The sequence below is a fragment of the Cinclus cinclus genome, chromosome 6, assembly GCF_963662255.1.
Source record: "Cinclus cinclus chromosome 6, bCinCin1.1, whole genome shotgun sequence".
In the NCBI taxonomy this organism is placed as follows: Eukaryota; Metazoa; Chordata; class Aves; order Passeriformes; family Cinclidae; genus Cinclus; species Cinclus cinclus.
Genome location: NC_085051.1, coordinates 52,874,491 through 52,893,844, shown reverse-complemented (window position 1 = coordinate 52,893,844; position 19,354 = coordinate 52,874,491). Strand labels below are relative to the sequence as shown.

Here is a 19,354-nt window from a genome sequence, read left to right as displayed (position 1 = left end):
CTCTTATTACACTTTTCTCTGCCAGATCCAACAATGAAAGGACACCTTCAGTGCTGGCTGACACAGGTTTCAGTGATGCAAACCTTCAGCCATGAGCCCATTACAATCAACCCCCAACACACCACCTGGAGCACACATCCCAGGACCCCAGTCATGTCATTAAATAAAACCACTTCTCAGTTGCTGTTCACATGTCTCAGAACACCGAGACCTGCTGCTGCCTCCTCACCACACACTGACTTCTGATAATTTTTAAGACTTGCCCCTTCAGGTGAGAAAAACCAGCTGTGGTTCTGCAGAGTCCCATCAGCAGCAGTGCCTGCAAACCTATAGAGATTCCCAAGGAATACTGCAGGTAAAAAACCTGTGTTGGGGAAGTAGTTCATCTTCGGTTCTGAGAGCTGAAGAAAGAATTTTCTCCCAGAGGCTTGAACACCAAGCATGCAGGGTGCTAAATACTCTCACAACTCAGTAGTTTTACAAGGCATTTGGGGAGGAAGCTGTTAAAAATATTTTTCTGATTATAAGTGATTTTTTTAATACCTCAAATAAAGATTTACTCTGAAAGAACCTTTTGAGAACACTTTAAGAAAAAATACCAAAAGTACAAACTTTAAATATCCAAAGTATGATAGTGGTGCATTTTTTAGAAACACTTACATACTTAACAGGTGAAGTAGGAAGAGAGTATTTCAGAAAACATTTAATATGAAACCTTTTGGAACTTCCATCGAATACAGATTTACATAATTTATCAGAACACTTTCAGTTCAGACAACAAAGTGCACTGCCAGGTGAAAAAAATACATTTGGAGGAGTGCTTAAAACGTAGGGAGTAAAAGGATAGGTGACCATTCACCTGAGAAAGTACAATGACTGCCCTGAAATGTCTTATTGCTATTACAAAATGGAGTTTTCATGGAAAAAACCCATACTGAGCAGCACAGGCATGGGCAGAGCACTGAAAGCCAACTGAACTCCAGTAGCACCTGGAGTTCTCAAGCCATGGCATGATACAGAATATACAGAGAATAAAATGCAAATTCAGGAATATTTACTACATTTAACAACTATGATTACCCTTTAAACTAGCATAATCAATATCAATGCTTAGGGGGAAAGAGAGGGGAAGTCTGCTGCCTTCACAGACTACAGATCACAAGAGCTAACTCGCAAAATATTAAGGACTTTGCATTTTCACCTTGGGTCAAATCTGAACTGTGTACTATGAGTAACTATTAGCTCACTGCAAATTTAAAATGCAAATTTAGGCTCCAGTTTAAAGCACATGTTAAGTACATGCGTAAGTGCTTCACTGAAATATAACCACAAAACATTAATACAAAAAGTCAAGTAGATAATGCAGGGTATTATCTACACAAGTCCTCGATGAAATAAACTGAGTATCGGTAGGAAACAACGCATGAAGAAATCTCTTCATTCTAGTTTGCAAAATCAAATCCGTTTCACCGCTGTGATGGTTAAAGAGTGGGGGCTCTCCCAGAGCAGCTTCACGTCCTACCAAAAGCTAGTTGGCCATCAGAGTTCACCGGGCTGGGTTCCACACTGCACGGGGACAGGGGACAGTGGCCTCCCTCGGCAGCACGGCCAGAGACACTGGCACAGAGCCATCCAAAGCAACACAACGGAGCCAAGAGCCACATGCCGGGAGAGAGCTGCAAGGAAAAGCCTCGGCTGCTCCTGCCTATGGCTGTAGCTTAGCAAGCTGGACGTCTGGACACAGGAGATCAGTAGCCAATTTGATTGGCACTTTTGGGTTTCAATGCTGAGGGTGCCCAGAGGGTGAGGGACAACACTGCCCAACGTGCAGCAAGGCCTCGGAACCACATGGATTGGAACGTGGCTTGTAGCAGAGAATGGCCAAGATTTGAGAGTCCCTTTGTGCTTTGTATCAGCCTGACCTAGTCTAACGTGGCAAACAAAACCACTACTCAGCAATTAGCACCCCCTTTCAAACCTCTCATTCCCTGGAGGAACAGAGAAATGTTCTTAGCTGTGATCAATACTCATAAGCCAAAAGGACAAAGATACAGTTTGAGTAGTTTAGCAGAAGCAGAAGAATGGAAGCGTTTACCCAAATATTAATGCACAAATTAACTACATTATTAAAATTTGATTCAGACTTAAATAATAAATAGGTGGGCAAAATATAATGCAAGACTTACTCAGTAAAAGTGAATTTTTAATCATCTCATGAGATCTACTTGGAAAACAGGACTAATCATGTTCACAACCATAAATCCAAACCCTTCACACACTTTTTTTTTTCTTAACACAGCAGTGAACTGTAAACCTGCGTTTACTGGTTATCGCTTCAGTCTTTTTAAATATTAACTCAAGTGTTTCCTCCTTGGCCATTTCAATTTTTAGCACCAAAATTAGCCCAAAAAGAGGTACTGGTACAGCTCAATGTTGTAAATGAATTGTTTACATATAATACTTTATATATTATACACACATACTGTACATTCACACATCCACACAAACAGGAGGCATATTTAAATGAATATATTCTGTGTTTCAATTTGTTGTCAAAGATTTAGGAGCAATGGAAATAAAGCAGAAGGGGTAATATTTTACATAGTAGGCAACTTTAATGCTGTAGTGCACTTATAAAAAAGTCCAACTCTCCCTCCCAGCTCAGCAGCTTTTTTTTAATATCACTATTCAGAAGGATGCAGAAGTTATTGCCTAAATGTTATTCTATACATTTCCATCGGAATTCTCAAAAACACTTTAAATTGCTAACTAATTTACAACTTAACTATTTTTTTCTTGTTACAGCTTTAACTCATTGGCAATTTTGGAAGCAATGTTTTTGAAAGCTATGGATGTTCCCGATATCCGCTTAAAGCGAACTCCGTTCAGGGACAGTCTTGGCAGTTTACACACCTCCATCTCCCACTGGACAAGGTTTTCCGCGTGCCCATCTCCATGGACACAGAAAAGCAAGAAACGCTCTCTTTGTTCATAGTCACAATTATTGGCATCCAGGACCTTTCGTATTTCCCTCATCATGTCATTGGGATCCATGGAGCTGGTGGTTTTCATGCTCCAGGTAAAACGCAGCGACCGAGGCTTGGCTTCCTTGTTCTCGTCCTTCTGATCCACAGCTACATTGCGGCTGAAAAGACAGGAATTTCAGAGTGAGCAGGGCCAGCCACCCTCCCCAGGGGCCACGTCAGTGAAGCCAACACTCACTGCACACCACCCGGATTAGAGCAGCACTGGAGGCTCCGGCTGCGGCCAAGCCCCACTCCCCCGGCTGCTGTACACACACACAGTCAGGGGAATGCTGTAGCTGCTGGGGCTGGAACCGAGGTATGGCACGAGGTGTGACACTACTGGCACTCACTGGATTCAGGAGCATGGGGGCAGTGACCTTCTGGAGGCAGAACTACATGCAGCACCTATGACTTGATTTTAAGGCAGGTTCTGCTCAAAACTGTACTCTCAGGCCACGTGAGCAGCTGAAACCTCAGCTCTGTGCTAGAAGTTTCTGGAACATTGAAATGACAGCTTCCTGTAGCAGGAGGGTGATCAGCTCAGGCCATGGGAGGTGCCCACTTACACAGAATGGGGTGAGCCCATGCACAAAGGTGGGTTCCTCTGCACCTCCTCCTGAGCAGCAGCCCTGGGAGGGCCCGTGGAGCCCCACGGCAGCTGGCTGCAAGCAGAAGGAAGGACAGCAGGACCAGGGTCACCCACCTGCTGCCCAGGGTCAACACGAGCCCCCAGACCTGGGCTGGCTCAGTTACAGTCTGGCCTTCCTGTGCTGGGGAGTGTTTGAGATGATTCCTAGGGACACCCCATGCTGCAGGCTCTGGGGGCTGCCTCAGAGAGGAGATGCTTCCTCCTAAGTTGGTCAGTAACTCATTAAATACCAACCACTGACAGAGGTAAAGTGATGAAATCTTCTTCAGCTACACGCTCTGCACTTAAGAGCCTCTGAGGGGGACGTGCATAAAGAGAGCTGGAAGTGACTATTAGACACTCTTCAACATAGTTTGTACAGAGGGTGAGAGGTACCATTATTGTCAGTTTTAAAAGATGAAACGCAAAATATTAAGGTGTGTTTCCCAAATCTGCAATTTTTTTTTAAGCTTCTCTTTTGGTATGGGTGAGGTTAAACAGGACAAAGGAAAGAAATGTTCCAGAAATTTCTAGTTTGCAATCATTCTTCTACTTAAATTAAAATCAGTAGTCAAGCAGCTAAAGAATAAGGAACTACATCTGGACCTCCAGGGCCAAAATATGGATTTGCTTTGTGAATGTTTGTACACTGTCAGTCATTCACCTCTTCAAATTTAATTAAATACACTGACTGTCATACTTAACTATTTTCTGAAAATAGCTAACCTAACTGAACCCCAACCATGCAGTTTAGGTCTCATGTTGAGCCTCCATATTAAGCCAAGCTGCTCTTTGAAATAGATGGCAATGGTTACACCAATTTTATTTCTACTACCATTAAGCAGGCAATTATGAAAAAGTTAAATAAAAACTGATAGCAAGGCCACAACTAAATAAATATATTTCTCAAATATAACCTATTTCATAATTCTCCTATTAAAAGACTTCTTGTGACTGTGAGAGTCATAAGACTATGCAATGTAATTTACCAGACGTTATAAAATTCATTACACAAATTAAGGAGTATTCTGTTTTAAGGTTTTACTTTAATAAGGCTTTAAAGGGCCAGGGAAAACCCCAACTTATATTCAATGCTCATTTTAATTTTGGAAGCTTTTCCTACTTGAAAACAGTTGGCAAAACCAGCAGTTTGATAATTTCTAATATGTTTTTGATATACTGGTTTTGGAAGAAGAGTATAACATGAAAAATACTTAACTACCTGTGATTTTGGAGATGAGAAATATCTTATCACCTTTCAGCGGTTATTCCACACATTTACAGCCTCACTAGAGACCACTTAGCTACACATCTACACGACAACAGCAAATTACAATGACTAAAACGCAAAAAAAAGAAAAACCACACAAGGGAAAGGGCAACAGGAAAGATGAAAGTTTAGAACCAGGTCAGTCAGTGCTTTAATAGCTGTTTTGCAGACAGAAATGCTTCTTTGTTTAGTTCCAGTGACTTACACGAAACAAAAGCTGCTGCCTGAAGCCACTATGCCACATAATCAAGGGGAGAAAGGTTCAAACTCACCTAAATAACATTTTAAACAAAAGTTTTACCCTCACCTTGAGCCCTCAAATCTCCCGTTCCTCTCATATTCAGTCGGGAGCCTCAATGAAAAGAATGCAGAAGCAAAAGGAAGTGGGAAAGAGAAGACAAATCTTACACTACAATATATAATATCTGAGTAGTTGATAAAAGATACTGCAATCATATCAAAGGTGTCTTAAAATACAAACAACAAAGATGTAAAGAACTTGGTAGGTTAAGCCAAACTCAGAATGCAACATATTGTCAAACCAAATGGAAGTCTATAAACTACAGTTTTTAAACTGACCATAACTAATTTAAGAGTATATGTTTATATATTAAATCTGTAGAACTCACATGTCACTGAATAAATCTGAAGTTCAAAAAGCATAAAATTTGAAACTAAAGTTACAAAGCATATTAAAGTGACTGCATTATTTACTAAGTACCTCCTGAAAGAGAAATAACTCCCAAATATTTTTAGACTAATGTTATTTAAAAGTTTTATCTGGAATAAAGAATATTTGAAAAATATAATCTCCCCATAAAATCCCCGTAACTATTTACAGACAAGTCTGATCACCTTGTATATTTGCATGCTCATCAGATCTGAGGTGTTCAAACAATACCAAAATACCTTAATGCAAAAGAAGATGCATATACATTTTAACAGAACTTTAAGAGGTAAATCCAAGATTTCTCAAGCTGTGGTAACTCCATTCTATTAATTCCCACACTGATGCCTCTTCCCCATCCAAGAACAAGCTTAAGCTTTCTGTCTTCTTGCAGTGCTTAAGGCTACATTGCTGGTCACTACCAACCATTGAAAGCTCAGGGTTCAAGAACAATTAAGGGGAAAATTCTCTCTCTCTACCTTCCCACTGTTGAAGGAGGATGGTTCAACATATCAGCATTAGCTCTGCTCAGAGGGGTGCTGCCTGTACATTGCTTTCATCCAGACTAAGGCAGTACATGGCTTCCCTGAGCAACACAAACACAGCAGTTTGGGTGGCAGGTGTCTAGGGACAGGAATGTAAGACAATAACCTTATTTGCTGATGCAGAGTGCTATTTATATCAGGGTGTGTGGGGTATTACAAGGAGTGATTTCCTCCTTTCCTTCCTTTTGAGAGCTGTGGTGAGGGATCAGCCTTGCAAGGTGACTCTGGCAGTCCCTTGTCACATGGGACCAGGAGCTGTCCTGGCTCTGTGAGGGGCATGGGCCACAGAACCAGCCCAAATTCAATTCAGGTGCCATTGCAAAGCAGCTGGACTTAACAGGGTGCAAAGTTGCTCAGGTGAGAGCTGCTGCTCATGGCAGCATCTGATGAGAACCCTGCTCTCTGAGGTACCACACAGCTCCCAGTAAAACAGGGACAATGTCACTGGCAAATGAACAGCTGCCACAAGCAAAAAAAGATACAGAAAAATTAGAAGATGACAATTGGAAGCACTGGCGCAAAGTGGGCAGTTATTGTAGTTATTTTCATGAGAACTTGTGCTACTAATCTATGGTGGATATAAGAGAAAGTGGAAATAGATTTTTCATGCCTGTATATACAGTCCATTAAGTCATCCTCTGTGAGAGCTCTACAGGATCCAAAAAGGGGTCAGTAGGAACCACCACATGTACCAGCTGAACAGATCCTCCCCTCTCAGATGGTTGTTTTACTGGGCAAAGCAACCAACAAGTTAGAAAACACTCCTCAACTGAAAAATTAAGAGTACCTAAACTTCAAAGAGCCTTCTGTGTTCCTATGAAGTGGAAGATGGCAGCTTTAAGAGCTGCAAACATTCATGGATTTTTGTTGGGTTTTTTGTGTTTTGTTTTGAAATTTGCCAAAGGTTGTAGAAAATGGAAGCATAACCAGTTTCCCCAGCAATGAATAGACTTACTGTTGCTGGAATCTGCCCAGAAAAGTCTGTAAGAAAAAAATCTCTAATGATGTTCTGACACATTTTCAGCTTGAAATTAAGCCGAAGTGTTCATTTTATAAACCACTGTACTCTGAATCTAAGAAAGGTCATTACTTAGAATACACCTGCCACTTTGAAATAATAAACATTCTCATGGAAGCCTCTCAGAAAACCTTCACTTTACTCAGTTTCTCCATGCATCAACGTTCCCTTCGCTGAGCAGGAGGAACTGCATAAAGCGACACACAACCTCAAATGTGAGCCATCATGCCAAGCTTAGGAGAGCTGTGCCAGTCTCTCAAGGTGCTCCTTCCTTCATGACAGACATGGTTAAGGTCCAGCTCTACAGCCCAGCGCTGCTGATCTGGCAACAGGCACTTACTGTACTGCCAGGATTGTTTTGGTTGGGGTTTGTGAGTCAGATGCAGCCCCAAGGCCTCCTCACTTGCTAATACAGTCTTCACTTCTGTGCTAGTTTGTGCTCTAAATTTTCCGCTTTTGCTTGTGTTTTACATAAACTGATTTTACGGACCAAGATGCTTCTTGGTCTTGAGAATGGAACAAATACATAGACAAGTTCTGTTCTCATTTGTCATGCTATGCCTACACATTATCTAGCTTATGGGTTATGAAGGGCTTTCACAAATCTGACTGCTTCCACACCTGTCCCAATTTATGCTGTGTTTCCTGTTCTTTACATCTTTGTTTGCTGTTTTAAATATCCAAGCAAACACAAAGAAAACTGTCTAAAAAGATACTGAAAATCAACAAAAAGTGCAAGATGATAAAGTAAGATCAGTTTATGGAAATGGAGAAATGATGCTGCAATAAAATCCAGAACATTGAATCATTTTTGCTGTCAGAAAAAAAAAAAAGTTAAGATTTCCACAATATGCATCTCAGCAAAGACAGTGCATAGTACAAGATATATATATATAGATATATATATATAAATATATATATACACACATACACTCACACATATATATATATATATTTGATACCTCTGTGTACTGAGTACAATAAGAAAACTCAGAAGTTTAACAAGGAGTGACTGATTATCTACTTTCATTCTCATTCAGCTCCCTAGAAAAGATGTTGTGGCACTATGTCTATGTGCTACTGGGTTACTGTCGTTCTTTCAGAACTACAAAGACAGTGAGCTCAGGTAGGATTCATAGCAAATGCAGCCAGGAGTAACTGCCAAAAGCCCCAGCATTTTCAGTTTTTGTACCTACATACAGATCAGGTATGGAGGGACACTATGCATACTTAAAACAGAAGTTAAAAAGCACACTGGTCCTGTGTAGGTCGTGCAAGATTTCACAAATTTCTTATTCAAAAAGACATATTCATAGAAGCTGGAGCAGGTATTTCCACCGTGGTCTAAGACTCCTGGTCAAGTCAAGTCAAGTCAAGGGTAATTTTTTTTTAAATTAACAACTACCTTAAGTCTCAAATTTAAACAGTAACCTTCTAGTTTAAAACTGTACTCATATTAGCATTTCCCGTGTTTCTTCAGAACAAACATAGATGCATCCAGCTGGGGAGAGTTGCACAAATCACAATCCTTTGTCTTAGAAGTGGGCTGCACCCCACAGCTCATGATGCACGCTGAGTTAAAGCCACTGTCACTGCTCAGTTCCAGCTGTAGGTTGAGTCGGATGGTTTCTTTCCTTCAGGAAATTGTCAGCTGTGACAATGTCAGCCAGTTCCAAACATGGACATGTTTGGAAGAGTTCTGATTATTATCACCATGGCATGGAATTACTCAGCTAATCAGGTAGGGTACCTTTAGCCTCATATTGTACATACTAAATCCACATTTAGGCAGCAATTTACATATCTCAGGACTCCCAAATCTAAGTGTTTCCTTGAAATGGTCTGACTAATTCCAAATTACATCACAAGCACAGCTTTGTATCCTGAAAGTTAAAACAGATGCCTGACTTTTGACCTCATCTCCCTGGTTTTGATTAGCAGTAGGAAACTGGAAGTATCACCCTTTAAGAAATTCCAAGATGTGGTACAACTAAAGAGACTATTATAAAACTCTACTGGAAAATTTATCTTCACATCAAAACTTTATAAGCAATTTTCATGAATGCAAGCGGATTTATGAGAAATGTAGCAGCTTGACTCATTCCCAAATTGCAAAATGTAATTCAATCCTTCGGCTTGAAATGTCAGTTGGACTTCTGAGCTTTTCCTTTTTGTTGATAAATTTGCATAACTGTTGTAATTTTTGTTTATAACTGAAGTGCTCTATTTGCACTTCAGCTGCAATTCACTTCAACAAATGCACCCATTTTAAAGTAAATACACAGCTATTGAGTCTTCATTCAATCTTCCACACAAAACTGTTCAACTGTGCTCAGCTGCAGGCAATACTTCAAACCTTTTTTCTCTTTGATATCATAAAACAGAGAGATAATATAAATTTAACACTACTTACCTTTATTTGCTTGTAACCTTATGTTTTGTTTATACTTTCATCATTGTTATCAAACACCTCATTCTTCAAACATAAGCATGCTAAGTGTATTAGTACAGAGAACAGAATTACTTTGGCACTACCAACTCTATCAAAGAAAGAAGAATTCACAAGGCATGCTTAGCATCTTGTTACACAACACAGATGGTGGCACAGATTCTTAGGTATCATCATGAGTTAATGGATTTATTCTATGCTTTCCTCTGAAGAAAGAAAGTATTTAGTTTTCAGCAGGAAGTTTAGTTTTCAGAAAACCAAGGCTAGAAAAGCCAAATCTTTTGTTAATTGCAGGAGCCACTTTTTTTAAATATAAATAAATCCTACCTTTTGATAAACCTGAATGACATGTTTCTAAAAGAAATTAAGCCAAAATAAAAATTAACAAAAAAATTTTGTACAAAATAAATTGAAAAAGGCATTTAGAGCGAAACATGCAAAAAGATCTCATTTTAAATGCAACAATTAAATTACACTTCAATACATTCACAGATTAGGCAGATGATTTAAGGGCTGAAGAGACAAATTCTTGGAACTGCTACTTTCATTTTTTTCTGGGAAACATGTAACCAGTATTTATTATGAATTAAAATATGTACTGGTGTCAAAACACTTTAAAACTCAAAATTTGCAAGGTCAGGTAAATATATGTTTGGATTTTCTTCATATATTTGCCACAGAAAGCAAAAATCAGTAACTCTCCTGTAATTATATCTTGAGTATCTTCAGAGTTAGGTTTCTTCCTTTCTTCATAACATTAGGTCAGCCACATTGTGACAAAAATTACCTTAAATATTTAGCTATTTTAGTGGCAGAAGCTGTAACAGCTGACTACACCAGAACAAAAGTAGTTCATAACCAAAAGAATTCTGATTCCCCATAGAGAATGCTGCAATAAATTAATGAGTAATGAGGTTAAAAAAAAAAAGTTATTTAACAGGAAGAAACATAACCATGTCCTTCAGTGGCACTGTCCACCTCCTCAGTAGTTTTTACAGCACTGAATATAACAGAGCCCCAGCTGCAAGAAATCCTCCAAGAGCAAACTAATCATCTGTAACTGTACTATTGTGTTACAACTGCATGCTATTTAATCAAGTACAGATGGAATTTAAACTACTGTCAAAAGACTTCTTCAAGAAAACCACACTGCACTGCAAATGTTGAAATTCTGAAGTAATGATACAAGTTTGAATGCTGCCTAAACAACTCAATGAAAAGTTTGCATGTTCACAGTTTGAACGTCCACATTTGGAAAGTCAAATGGAAAATTAAGTAAGCATATTACAAACAAAAGTACAGAAAGAAAGATGTGCCAAAAGGATGTGGCTGATTAAGACTTCACTTGACATAAAGCAGATGGCTTAACACTTAAAAAAATTTCAAATTAAACTTCTCTTTCTCTCAACATAAAAAGAAGGGGAAAAAGCCCAAACCAAATTTCCTACAGCAGTGTTTCCCAGAGAAGTGTTGCCTGGCAGAGAACTGAGCAATTTAAAACATTCATCAAAGGCTAGACTGTCGTGTTCTTGTTTTGCAAAGAAGCAACTTCTACATTTTTAAAGAAATTCACTCTCTAAACTGAAATCAGCCATTTGTGAAAAACTGAAGTCTGGCTTAGCATTATTTTGTAGTAATGGGAGACTGAAAGGGGGATACTGAGAGGGAGGCATCTATAGTCATAAAGTAGACAGGAAGGAAATGGCTTGCTGATGACGTGGTGTAAGCTTAAAACAAAAGCTAAGCAGGCCAAGATCAGAATGATCTTGTCCAATAAATTTCACCTGATAAGGAGTGCACAAAAGCTTGATGATTATCTTAAAGCAAAGAAAAACAAACCCTCAATTCTGCAAATGCAAGTTGTGGAGATCAGTGGTCTGAACTATATGGTATGGGAACGGACAGGTTTTAAATACAGAAGGAAAAAACCACAACTTTCAATTTTAAGGTTTGTAGTAACTAATCTAAATCATACATGGATTTGAAACTAGAAGTTCAGTGAGAATAAAAATTGTTAGTGCAGGAGCAAGCCCTGCTGAAGCTTGGCTTTGGCCAGACTACCACACCTTCACTCCTAACACAGATTCTGTGCATGAACTAAAGGCCAAACCAGGAATAAATTTTTCAAGGTTTGACCAGACTCCTGCCTAGACTGAAACCCTAATACTACCATTATTTTAAGACGGCCTGTGACAGCACTACTTCCAACAGAAGCTTTTGTCTTCTGTCCCTACCCTTTCACTTGTGGTATTTCTATTTCTGTGCTGCCAGCGAGGTTATGCTGGAACCACTGATGGACTAAGTGACTGGGAAACACAACCTCAGCTTCTGATGCTACATCAAACACCTAGACTGGGATCCTAGTTTATGCCATCTACTGATGGACTATGCAGCCCCTGAGCAGCTTTACAACTGAGCTGAAATGTTTCATCTCTGCAGCGTTCGTACCCCAGACATGAGGCTGAAGAGCACAGAAGAAACAGCACAGACCAAACTGTCTCACATTTAATCCCATTTGATTCAACTCCCAAAAACAAATGGCTTCTGTAACCAAAACAGAACTACGAAAAAATCAAAAGCAACTGCATTTCAAGTTGCAGAACTTAAGCCACTTATCAGTGAACGAGGGCAAAATCACCTAAGCAATGAGGTATTTCTGCTATAAAAAGGGGAAAAAAAGGACAGAAACGTTGCACTATCATCTTAAGAGGCTTACCTTCTCGTTAGTTTGGAAGTTAGTTTGCTGAAGAGGTTAGTGGAGCCCCTGGTGCGGGTCTGGGAGAGCGGGGTGGCCTCGTGGGACAGGCTGGGCGAGGCGGGCGGGCCGTTGTAGGTGGCGGTGCGGCGCTCGCGCAGCTGCCCGTGGAACGTGCTCCGGCTGGCCGTTCCTCTGGGGAAACGAATACGGTCAGGGGTGGTCGCACTGCTAATGCTGTGGGTTGAAGCAACAGGAGTTCTCTGATCGGGAATAGTGCTAGGGCAGAAAACAGACAAAAAAAAAAAAAAACAACAACGCTAGAACGCCTTCGTACAGGCACTGCGGCTCAGCAGGAAACACAAAACACTACGTTCTACAGTAAAGCATAAGCAGACACTTTTATATAGGCCAAGGTTGGAAATACCAACATTATTACAGCACTGTACGGAACCAAAACTTGTAAGAAGTTAGGATTAAGAGGCTGCCGAAACAGAAACCTACATAGGCAGAAAAGTGCAACAGGAATATCCTGGAAAAGACCAGATAAACCAGGCCTACAGTGTTTCACTGAGAAGACTGATAAAAGAATAGACCAGTAAAGTTTCCTCCCAGGAAAGAGAATAAGTAACTTTAATGTCTCTCCCTCCACATTCTGCACATACATCTTTGAAAGTCTTGCTAATTTGAAAGTATCCTACACAAAATTCTCTACAAGCCAACCGTTCCAAGTAGTGAAGTCCTTCAGAATACACAGTTAAAGTCTCCCACAAACTTTGACAATAGGGTATGTCCAATACTCCTAATAATAGGAAAAAGCTAAGGTTCACTATTGCAGGATTATGTCACAGACAGCCTGACACACCACAAGACAAATGTAAACAAGACTCAAAAAATGAAGAAACACACATCTTGTGGGCAAAATATACTAGAACAATCTAGGACTAAAATTCCACAGCACAAAGTTAAGAAGCAGTGGGTATAAGTTAGTGTCACAACGATTTCTGGTTCTTACATAGGCCTGAAGTTATCTGCGCCATTGTCTATTGGAGGCAACATCATCTTCGTGTGCACAGAGGCTGACATGGACATCGACTTCTGATGTCGCAGCCGAACACTGGAGAAGGATGTGGTACAAACTGAAGCAGGGCTAGCTGCGTAAGCGAACATTTCTGTCAGGCTGCGAGGGGGTTTGGGTTCAGGCAGAGGCAGAAAGAAGAGCATGATGGACCAACAACAAACTACTGCATAGAAAAAAAAAGCAAACTTTTCCTTCTATTAACTGGTTTATCAAAGAACATGAACTCTAACAGCCCTCCTCTTCTATGTAAACAGCAGTAACTACCCTACCCTTAAAAAGCATCCTTACTTACATGGCACTGGACATCTGTAAGTGACCATGCTCTTACCATTAGCATCAGTTTGCAGTGGTACCCTCCTTGATGTACAGAACCTGAATAACTCAGAATTCCATGCCAAAGCTCTACAATAAAGCACTGATGTAACTTGTATTGCTCTTAAGAGTAAACAATGCATTAAAACACCCACCAAATGCACTTTCCAAAAGACTCACGATAACTCCATTACTACAGCGAAATCCTTTGTTTTCAGAACGTATCCATGTTAAAAGAAATCAGTGAAAGTTGGGCAAGCTGTCAAATCTACATCAAATAACTGAGATGTACACACAGGTACAATCAAAACCAAAAATACCATGATCTTTAACAACTCCAGAGAGGGCAAAAGAAAAAGGCTGCTAATAATGACCCCGGCACATGTAGTAGGCACCGAACATGCTTGCTGCTCTCTGAAGAAAGAAGAATGACTGTTGAAGAGCATCTTGTATCACTTAGACCATGAACATTAAATTCTCCAAATTACCATTGAGGCTTTGAAGAAAATAGAGCACTGTCTTAGCAGAATGGCCAGTAAGCTGCCAGCTGTATAATATGTTCAAAGAAGAGCATTAAATTTATTTATTTATTTATTTAGGCCAAAATACTCTTTACAGCCTTCACATTATGCAGTAATGATAAGGATAGGAGAAAAGTGAGAAGCCAAAGATGTTTTGGGCCTTCCAGACTACACCACTGTGTCATTCATCTCAAGTTTGCTTTAAAAGTAAGAACCACTGTAATTCAGAAATTTTGCTCAAGGTTAAGAAATCGATAATTCTCAGTGACAGTTTCATGACACTGCATGTTCACTTCCAAGTTACTTCATGGTTACACACACAAACTCAGGTCCTGTTACCGAATTCTGGTACATCAGACTCTGGAGAGGAGAATGCTAGTGCAGTTACAAGTGTCAGCTCACCCAGTTCTCGGGCTCAGCTCCCAAAGCACTAATGCAAAACACCACACAGCTCTGACATCTGAACTGCTAGCTAAAATGCTTAGCCAGACATACTTGGTTATGGTTTGCTTTTAACTTTTCTGAAAAACTTTATCTGAGTCATGCATGTATCCCAACAATGTTGAATCCATCAGGAGGACAACTACAAGTACTACTTAAAATGAAGCCTTCAACACAGGCCCAGCATTTACATTATCCTGGGTTTTAAGCAATTGCAAGAAAACAAACATTCATCTCAAAACTAATACCCTGAGGTCACATAATTGGTCACTAGACTCTCAAGCTCTTTCAGCTCCTTTCCTCTATATTTAGTGCAAAAGATAAAGAATCTAGTTTTACAACAAAAGACCCAAGTTTTTAGTCACCTGCTTCCAAAGATGTGACATCTAAAGTTATCAATAAGGGACCTTCTCTTCCTCTGCTGCTTTGCTAGAAATCAGCTTCCTTGTATTACTAGCCTGGGAACACAGGAACAGTGGAACTAACAATCACCAATTAGTGCCAAGGCTTATTAAAAATCTGGAGCTGTTGTAAATCATTTGTGTTACAAATGATTTAAAGCAATTGCCTATCATTATGAAGAGTGTTTCATGAGTCCCCAAGTGTGTTAATTAATGCTCAGGCTTTGGAGGAAAGCCAACAGATTCGTCTCCAGCAGATGCCTGTGTCAGCCACACAATGTGTTTAAAGCAGAGATGGGAGACTTAGAACTCTTTGCTTCTACCAGTCCTGACATGAGTCTCCACAACTAGTTTTTCCAACATCAGATCTACTAACTATTGATTCTTTAAATTTTTCATACTTTCAGAAATAGTGCCTTCTCAGAATTCAACGTGCAAGGTAAAAGCACAGCAAGCAGTGTTTTAATGCTTTCTCTACAGAAAACCATAGAGATTTAAAATGTGTGCATCCTGCCTTTTATGGTAAATCTCCCAAGTTTTCAGCAGGTCACAGTCAGTATCTGACTAGCTATGGAAAATCTAAAATCCAATCTGTAACAAACCATTTACAGCAATTACTCCTGCCTGCAACATTTGCCACCAGACATTTCGAAAGCACAAAAGTAATTTTTAACTAAACCTTGGATATGTACAAAGCCCAGGTTCAACTTCAGATCTTGCTTTACAGAAGAAAAAAGAACAATTTTCTAGAGTTACTTTCTGCCAAGCTGAGAGTACAATAACATTAAAGATTAATTCTTAAGAGCCAGTCCCAACAATAGCCATGTTGATTTTTCCTGCATTAAACATGTGACCAGTCAATGCTTTACCCAGTTACAGCAACAAAATACATTCAGATGTAAATTCTGAATTCTGTGCCAAATCACAGTAATTATGAAACTGTGCCAAAATGAACATGCAGTTTAGTATAAGCGTTTCAGACAATGACATCTCCAAATGTAATACAATTAGCAATGCATTCTCATTACCTTTTCTCTCTTTAACCCTCTATTAAAAGTAATAAATGTAGTAATCAAAAAAATGCATGATAAAAGCTATAAAGACATTTTTTACCTGTACAAATATAAATTCTCAGGCATTTCAAATGACCCAAATAAGGCTAGTTTGTAGAAAAAGCAAATGATATTTAAATATCATATTGACAATAAAAAGGTGAACTACAACAGGATAACCAATATAAAACACAACTAATATAACTGTCAAGTGGTATTCAATCTTAACTTTGAGTTTAAGGTCCATATGTGACAAAAGAGAAAAACATCACTTTTCTGAGAAACTCAAAGCTGGGGAAATAAAATTACTTCAAAAGAGAGCTCTTTATGAGTATGAACTTACTTCCAAATTAAGGGAACATGTAAATCACAAGCATTCCTAGCAAACAATATCTAATAGATTTTAAAACATAATAAAGAAATTGTAGACAATATATTAGTTTAAGGATGAACAGAAATTGTATTCAACCAAGTAATCAAGTAATAAAAAAATTATCAAAACTGTTATGGACAGAAAGATTCATTTTTTTAAAGAGTGTTTGGAAAGAAAAAAAGCTTTTAACATATCAAATCAGAGAAAGCTGGTGAGCCTTAACCTAAACAACCTGGTAAGATTAACAAGAAGTAACCAGTGAAGGCTGACACTAAGAGACAGTGCCAAAGAGCTGTGCTTCACAAGACAGGTGACTGCAGGCCCAGCTGGCCACCTACACTTTTGGCAGTCTTCAAACTTATACTTGACTCTTTCCTTAATCACTTTCCATTTGCAGAAAGCCAGGAGGAAGAGACAGGGTCAAAATCATGTTCTTTATCCCTAGGCTCCAGGAATCAAACAGGGAATAGACAGGCTTCCTATTCAACATCATAATTTCTCATCAACTGCCAAAAGGAGGGAAAAAATTTTGTGCAAAAAAAGAGGCAGATCTTCCACCAACTTCAACACAAGTTAGAAACCAGGTATTTTCTTTCCACCCTTTACAAAATATCACAATACTAGGAAGGGGAAAATCGGGAAGAGTAGTAGAGAGATACACATTCATTTAAGTATCAGCTGAGTGCCCTCCTGGCAAGGGTTAACTACTTAAGTGCTACCACCTTTTGACAGCAGTAAAATTCTAACAAGAAGGGCTGGAAATTAAAATACCTCAGCTAGCCAGGAAATTTGGTGGTAATTTGACAGGTCTTCTCAGTCTTCACAGGATGGCAGTAGATGCAACCACACTGCCAACACATACAGCGGTTAGCTCCACTTCCACTACATGCTCTACTCAAGCTTTCATTCAGTAAAACAGAAAGCAATTTGTTATTTCTCTGACTGTTTGCCCTCAGAATATGGAGATACCCTGAGAAGGGAAGCAGCTGAGTTCTGTAAATCCTGGGAAACAATTAGACTGCCACAGTATCAGCAAGAAACACTATCAGTCCAAGACAATGGCTGATCACCATTTCATCTTTGCTCAGAAAAAAAATTACCTTCTCCCTGAGACTTTGCAGCAAAAACGGCACTTCAAATAATCCCACTGAATCAGAGTTGAGAGTGAAATATAAAAAGAGAATGGCTCAAGAGACATGGACTTTGTTGTCTGACACTAAACAAGGCTCTTCTGCAAGCATATGCTGTTTGGCCACAGGAGTTCACAACAGATTTAAGATGAAGGCTGCTACAAATATTTCATTTATTTAACCAGAAATTAGAAACTTCCTTTTACATTTTAAGTATAAAGACCATAAAATTAAATATAGGGAAAAAACCCAAGCCCCAGCATACTTACAGGTGCTCCATTAACCAAAGATCTATACTCACCTTTCATTAAGAATTACATTAGAATATCACTTATTTTTAAATTAGGCATTACAGTTTTTTGGAAAGGTGAGGACAAGGGACATACACCATAGGAAGATATTTCATATACCTGTTCTCCTTGCCATTTTGTATCACTGAATGCCTATCAGCAGTGGTTCTTTCACTACAAACATATGTGTTGCGCCGTGTCATTGCTCCAGGGGTAGTATTATTCTACAATTAAAAAACACAGACTTGTTATTCCCCACAGAAGGCTTTTCTGAGGTTAATCTGCATATAAGTGAAGGCTTTTTACTCAATGCTAGTTCTACGCAGCTCTAAAACTTACAATAATTAAATAACTTCATATACAAACTCCATCTAGTATTTTTTAAAGGAATAATGCAATCAGAAAGAATAATTCTAATAAGTTGTTCTTGTATTTCATACTGATGGCTCAAAATCAATATTCCTTAAAGTTTTAATTACAAATGATCTGGACTACAAATTCTCAGTATATACAGCATTCTTCTACATCTGGACAGCCTGTGTCTTTATAGCCTATTTTTGAAATACTTTACCACTTGTAGCTTGGAGAATTTTCCTTTAAGTTAAAATCATACCCTTAAACATAAAGATAGGAAAAGCAGAAACAAAACTTAACAAACGTGGTAAAATTCAGTGGGAAGGTAAACATGGACTTTTAAATATTAAGATACTATGAAACACTAGACAAGTTAAAAACAGGTAAGAGACAAATTGCAAAGAATTTTAGTAAGACAGGTTTTAAAATACACATTTAAATACAAGCGTAATACATTGAGGACAATAGAACCAGGGGAACTTAAACTACAGACCTTACTTTAGAGGGGAGAAAAGAAATAGAATTACTTTGCCTCTGTCTTTACAGAGAAAGAGGGTGGAGATATGCCCAAGTTGGCGGTCAATTTTCCAGGAACGACTGAGAAGCTATAGGTAATTCACAGATAACAGAATTATAAAAAGTTAGATTCAATTACTGTAGGAAAAGCACGGTGGTCCAGATAAACATGCACCCCCAGGTTGTAGAGGAAGTAAAAGCTGGCAAGCCTTTGTATTTTTTTCTCCCCACCCCAAGAACAAAACACAGGAAACTGCAAATGGCTGGAAAAGTGGAAAAAAACCTTTAAAAGTTTTCTTGAAAGAAAAGGATCACGGGGCAAAGCAGGAAGCAAAAAAGGCTATAAACTTCAAACATCACTGCTGGGGAAAGTCTTGGAGGAGGCCAGCTTAAGGGAATGACTGGTCAGCACCTGGATAAGCACATGTTGAATAAGGAGGGCCACTAAGAATCAGGCAGGGGACTTCATGCTCAACTAACCTTTTGGAGTTCTTTGAAGAATTATGCTATGATGGACAAGGGAAACTCAGAGGATTTTAAAAATAGCATTAAGAAAAGGTTCCACATAAACAATCACAGGAGAGA

The 19,354-nt window shown here is 39.1% G+C and overlaps 1 protein-coding gene across 14 annotated transcripts in view; it reads right to left on the bottom strand.

Annotated features, from left to right (window-relative positions):
- Positions 1-687: 687 nt before the first annotated feature.
- Positions 688-19,354, bottom strand: part of MARK3 (microtubule affinity regulating kinase 3) — a 61,887-nt gene continuing 43,220 nt past the window's right edge. For 3 of the 14 annotated variants that reach the window (XM_062495668.1, XM_062495675.1, XM_062495671.1), the window contains 4 exons: positions 18,020-18,123; positions 12,320-12,577; positions 5,232-5,276; positions 688-3,145 (listed from right to left, as the gene is read on the bottom strand). In XM_062495668.1, the coding sequence (XP_062351652.1) occupies positions 2,800-3,145; positions 5,232-5,276; positions 12,320-12,577; positions 18,020-18,123 (753 nt within the window). In that variant the 3' untranslated portion in view covers positions 688-2,799. Of the gene's footprint in view, positions 3,146-5,231; positions 5,277-9,930; positions 9,958-12,319; positions 12,578-13,313; positions 13,479-18,019; positions 18,124-19,354 lie in introns of all 14 variants that reach the window. The other 11 variants (XM_062495676.1, XM_062495672.1, XM_062495674.1 and 8 more) reach the window with 6 other exon arrangements.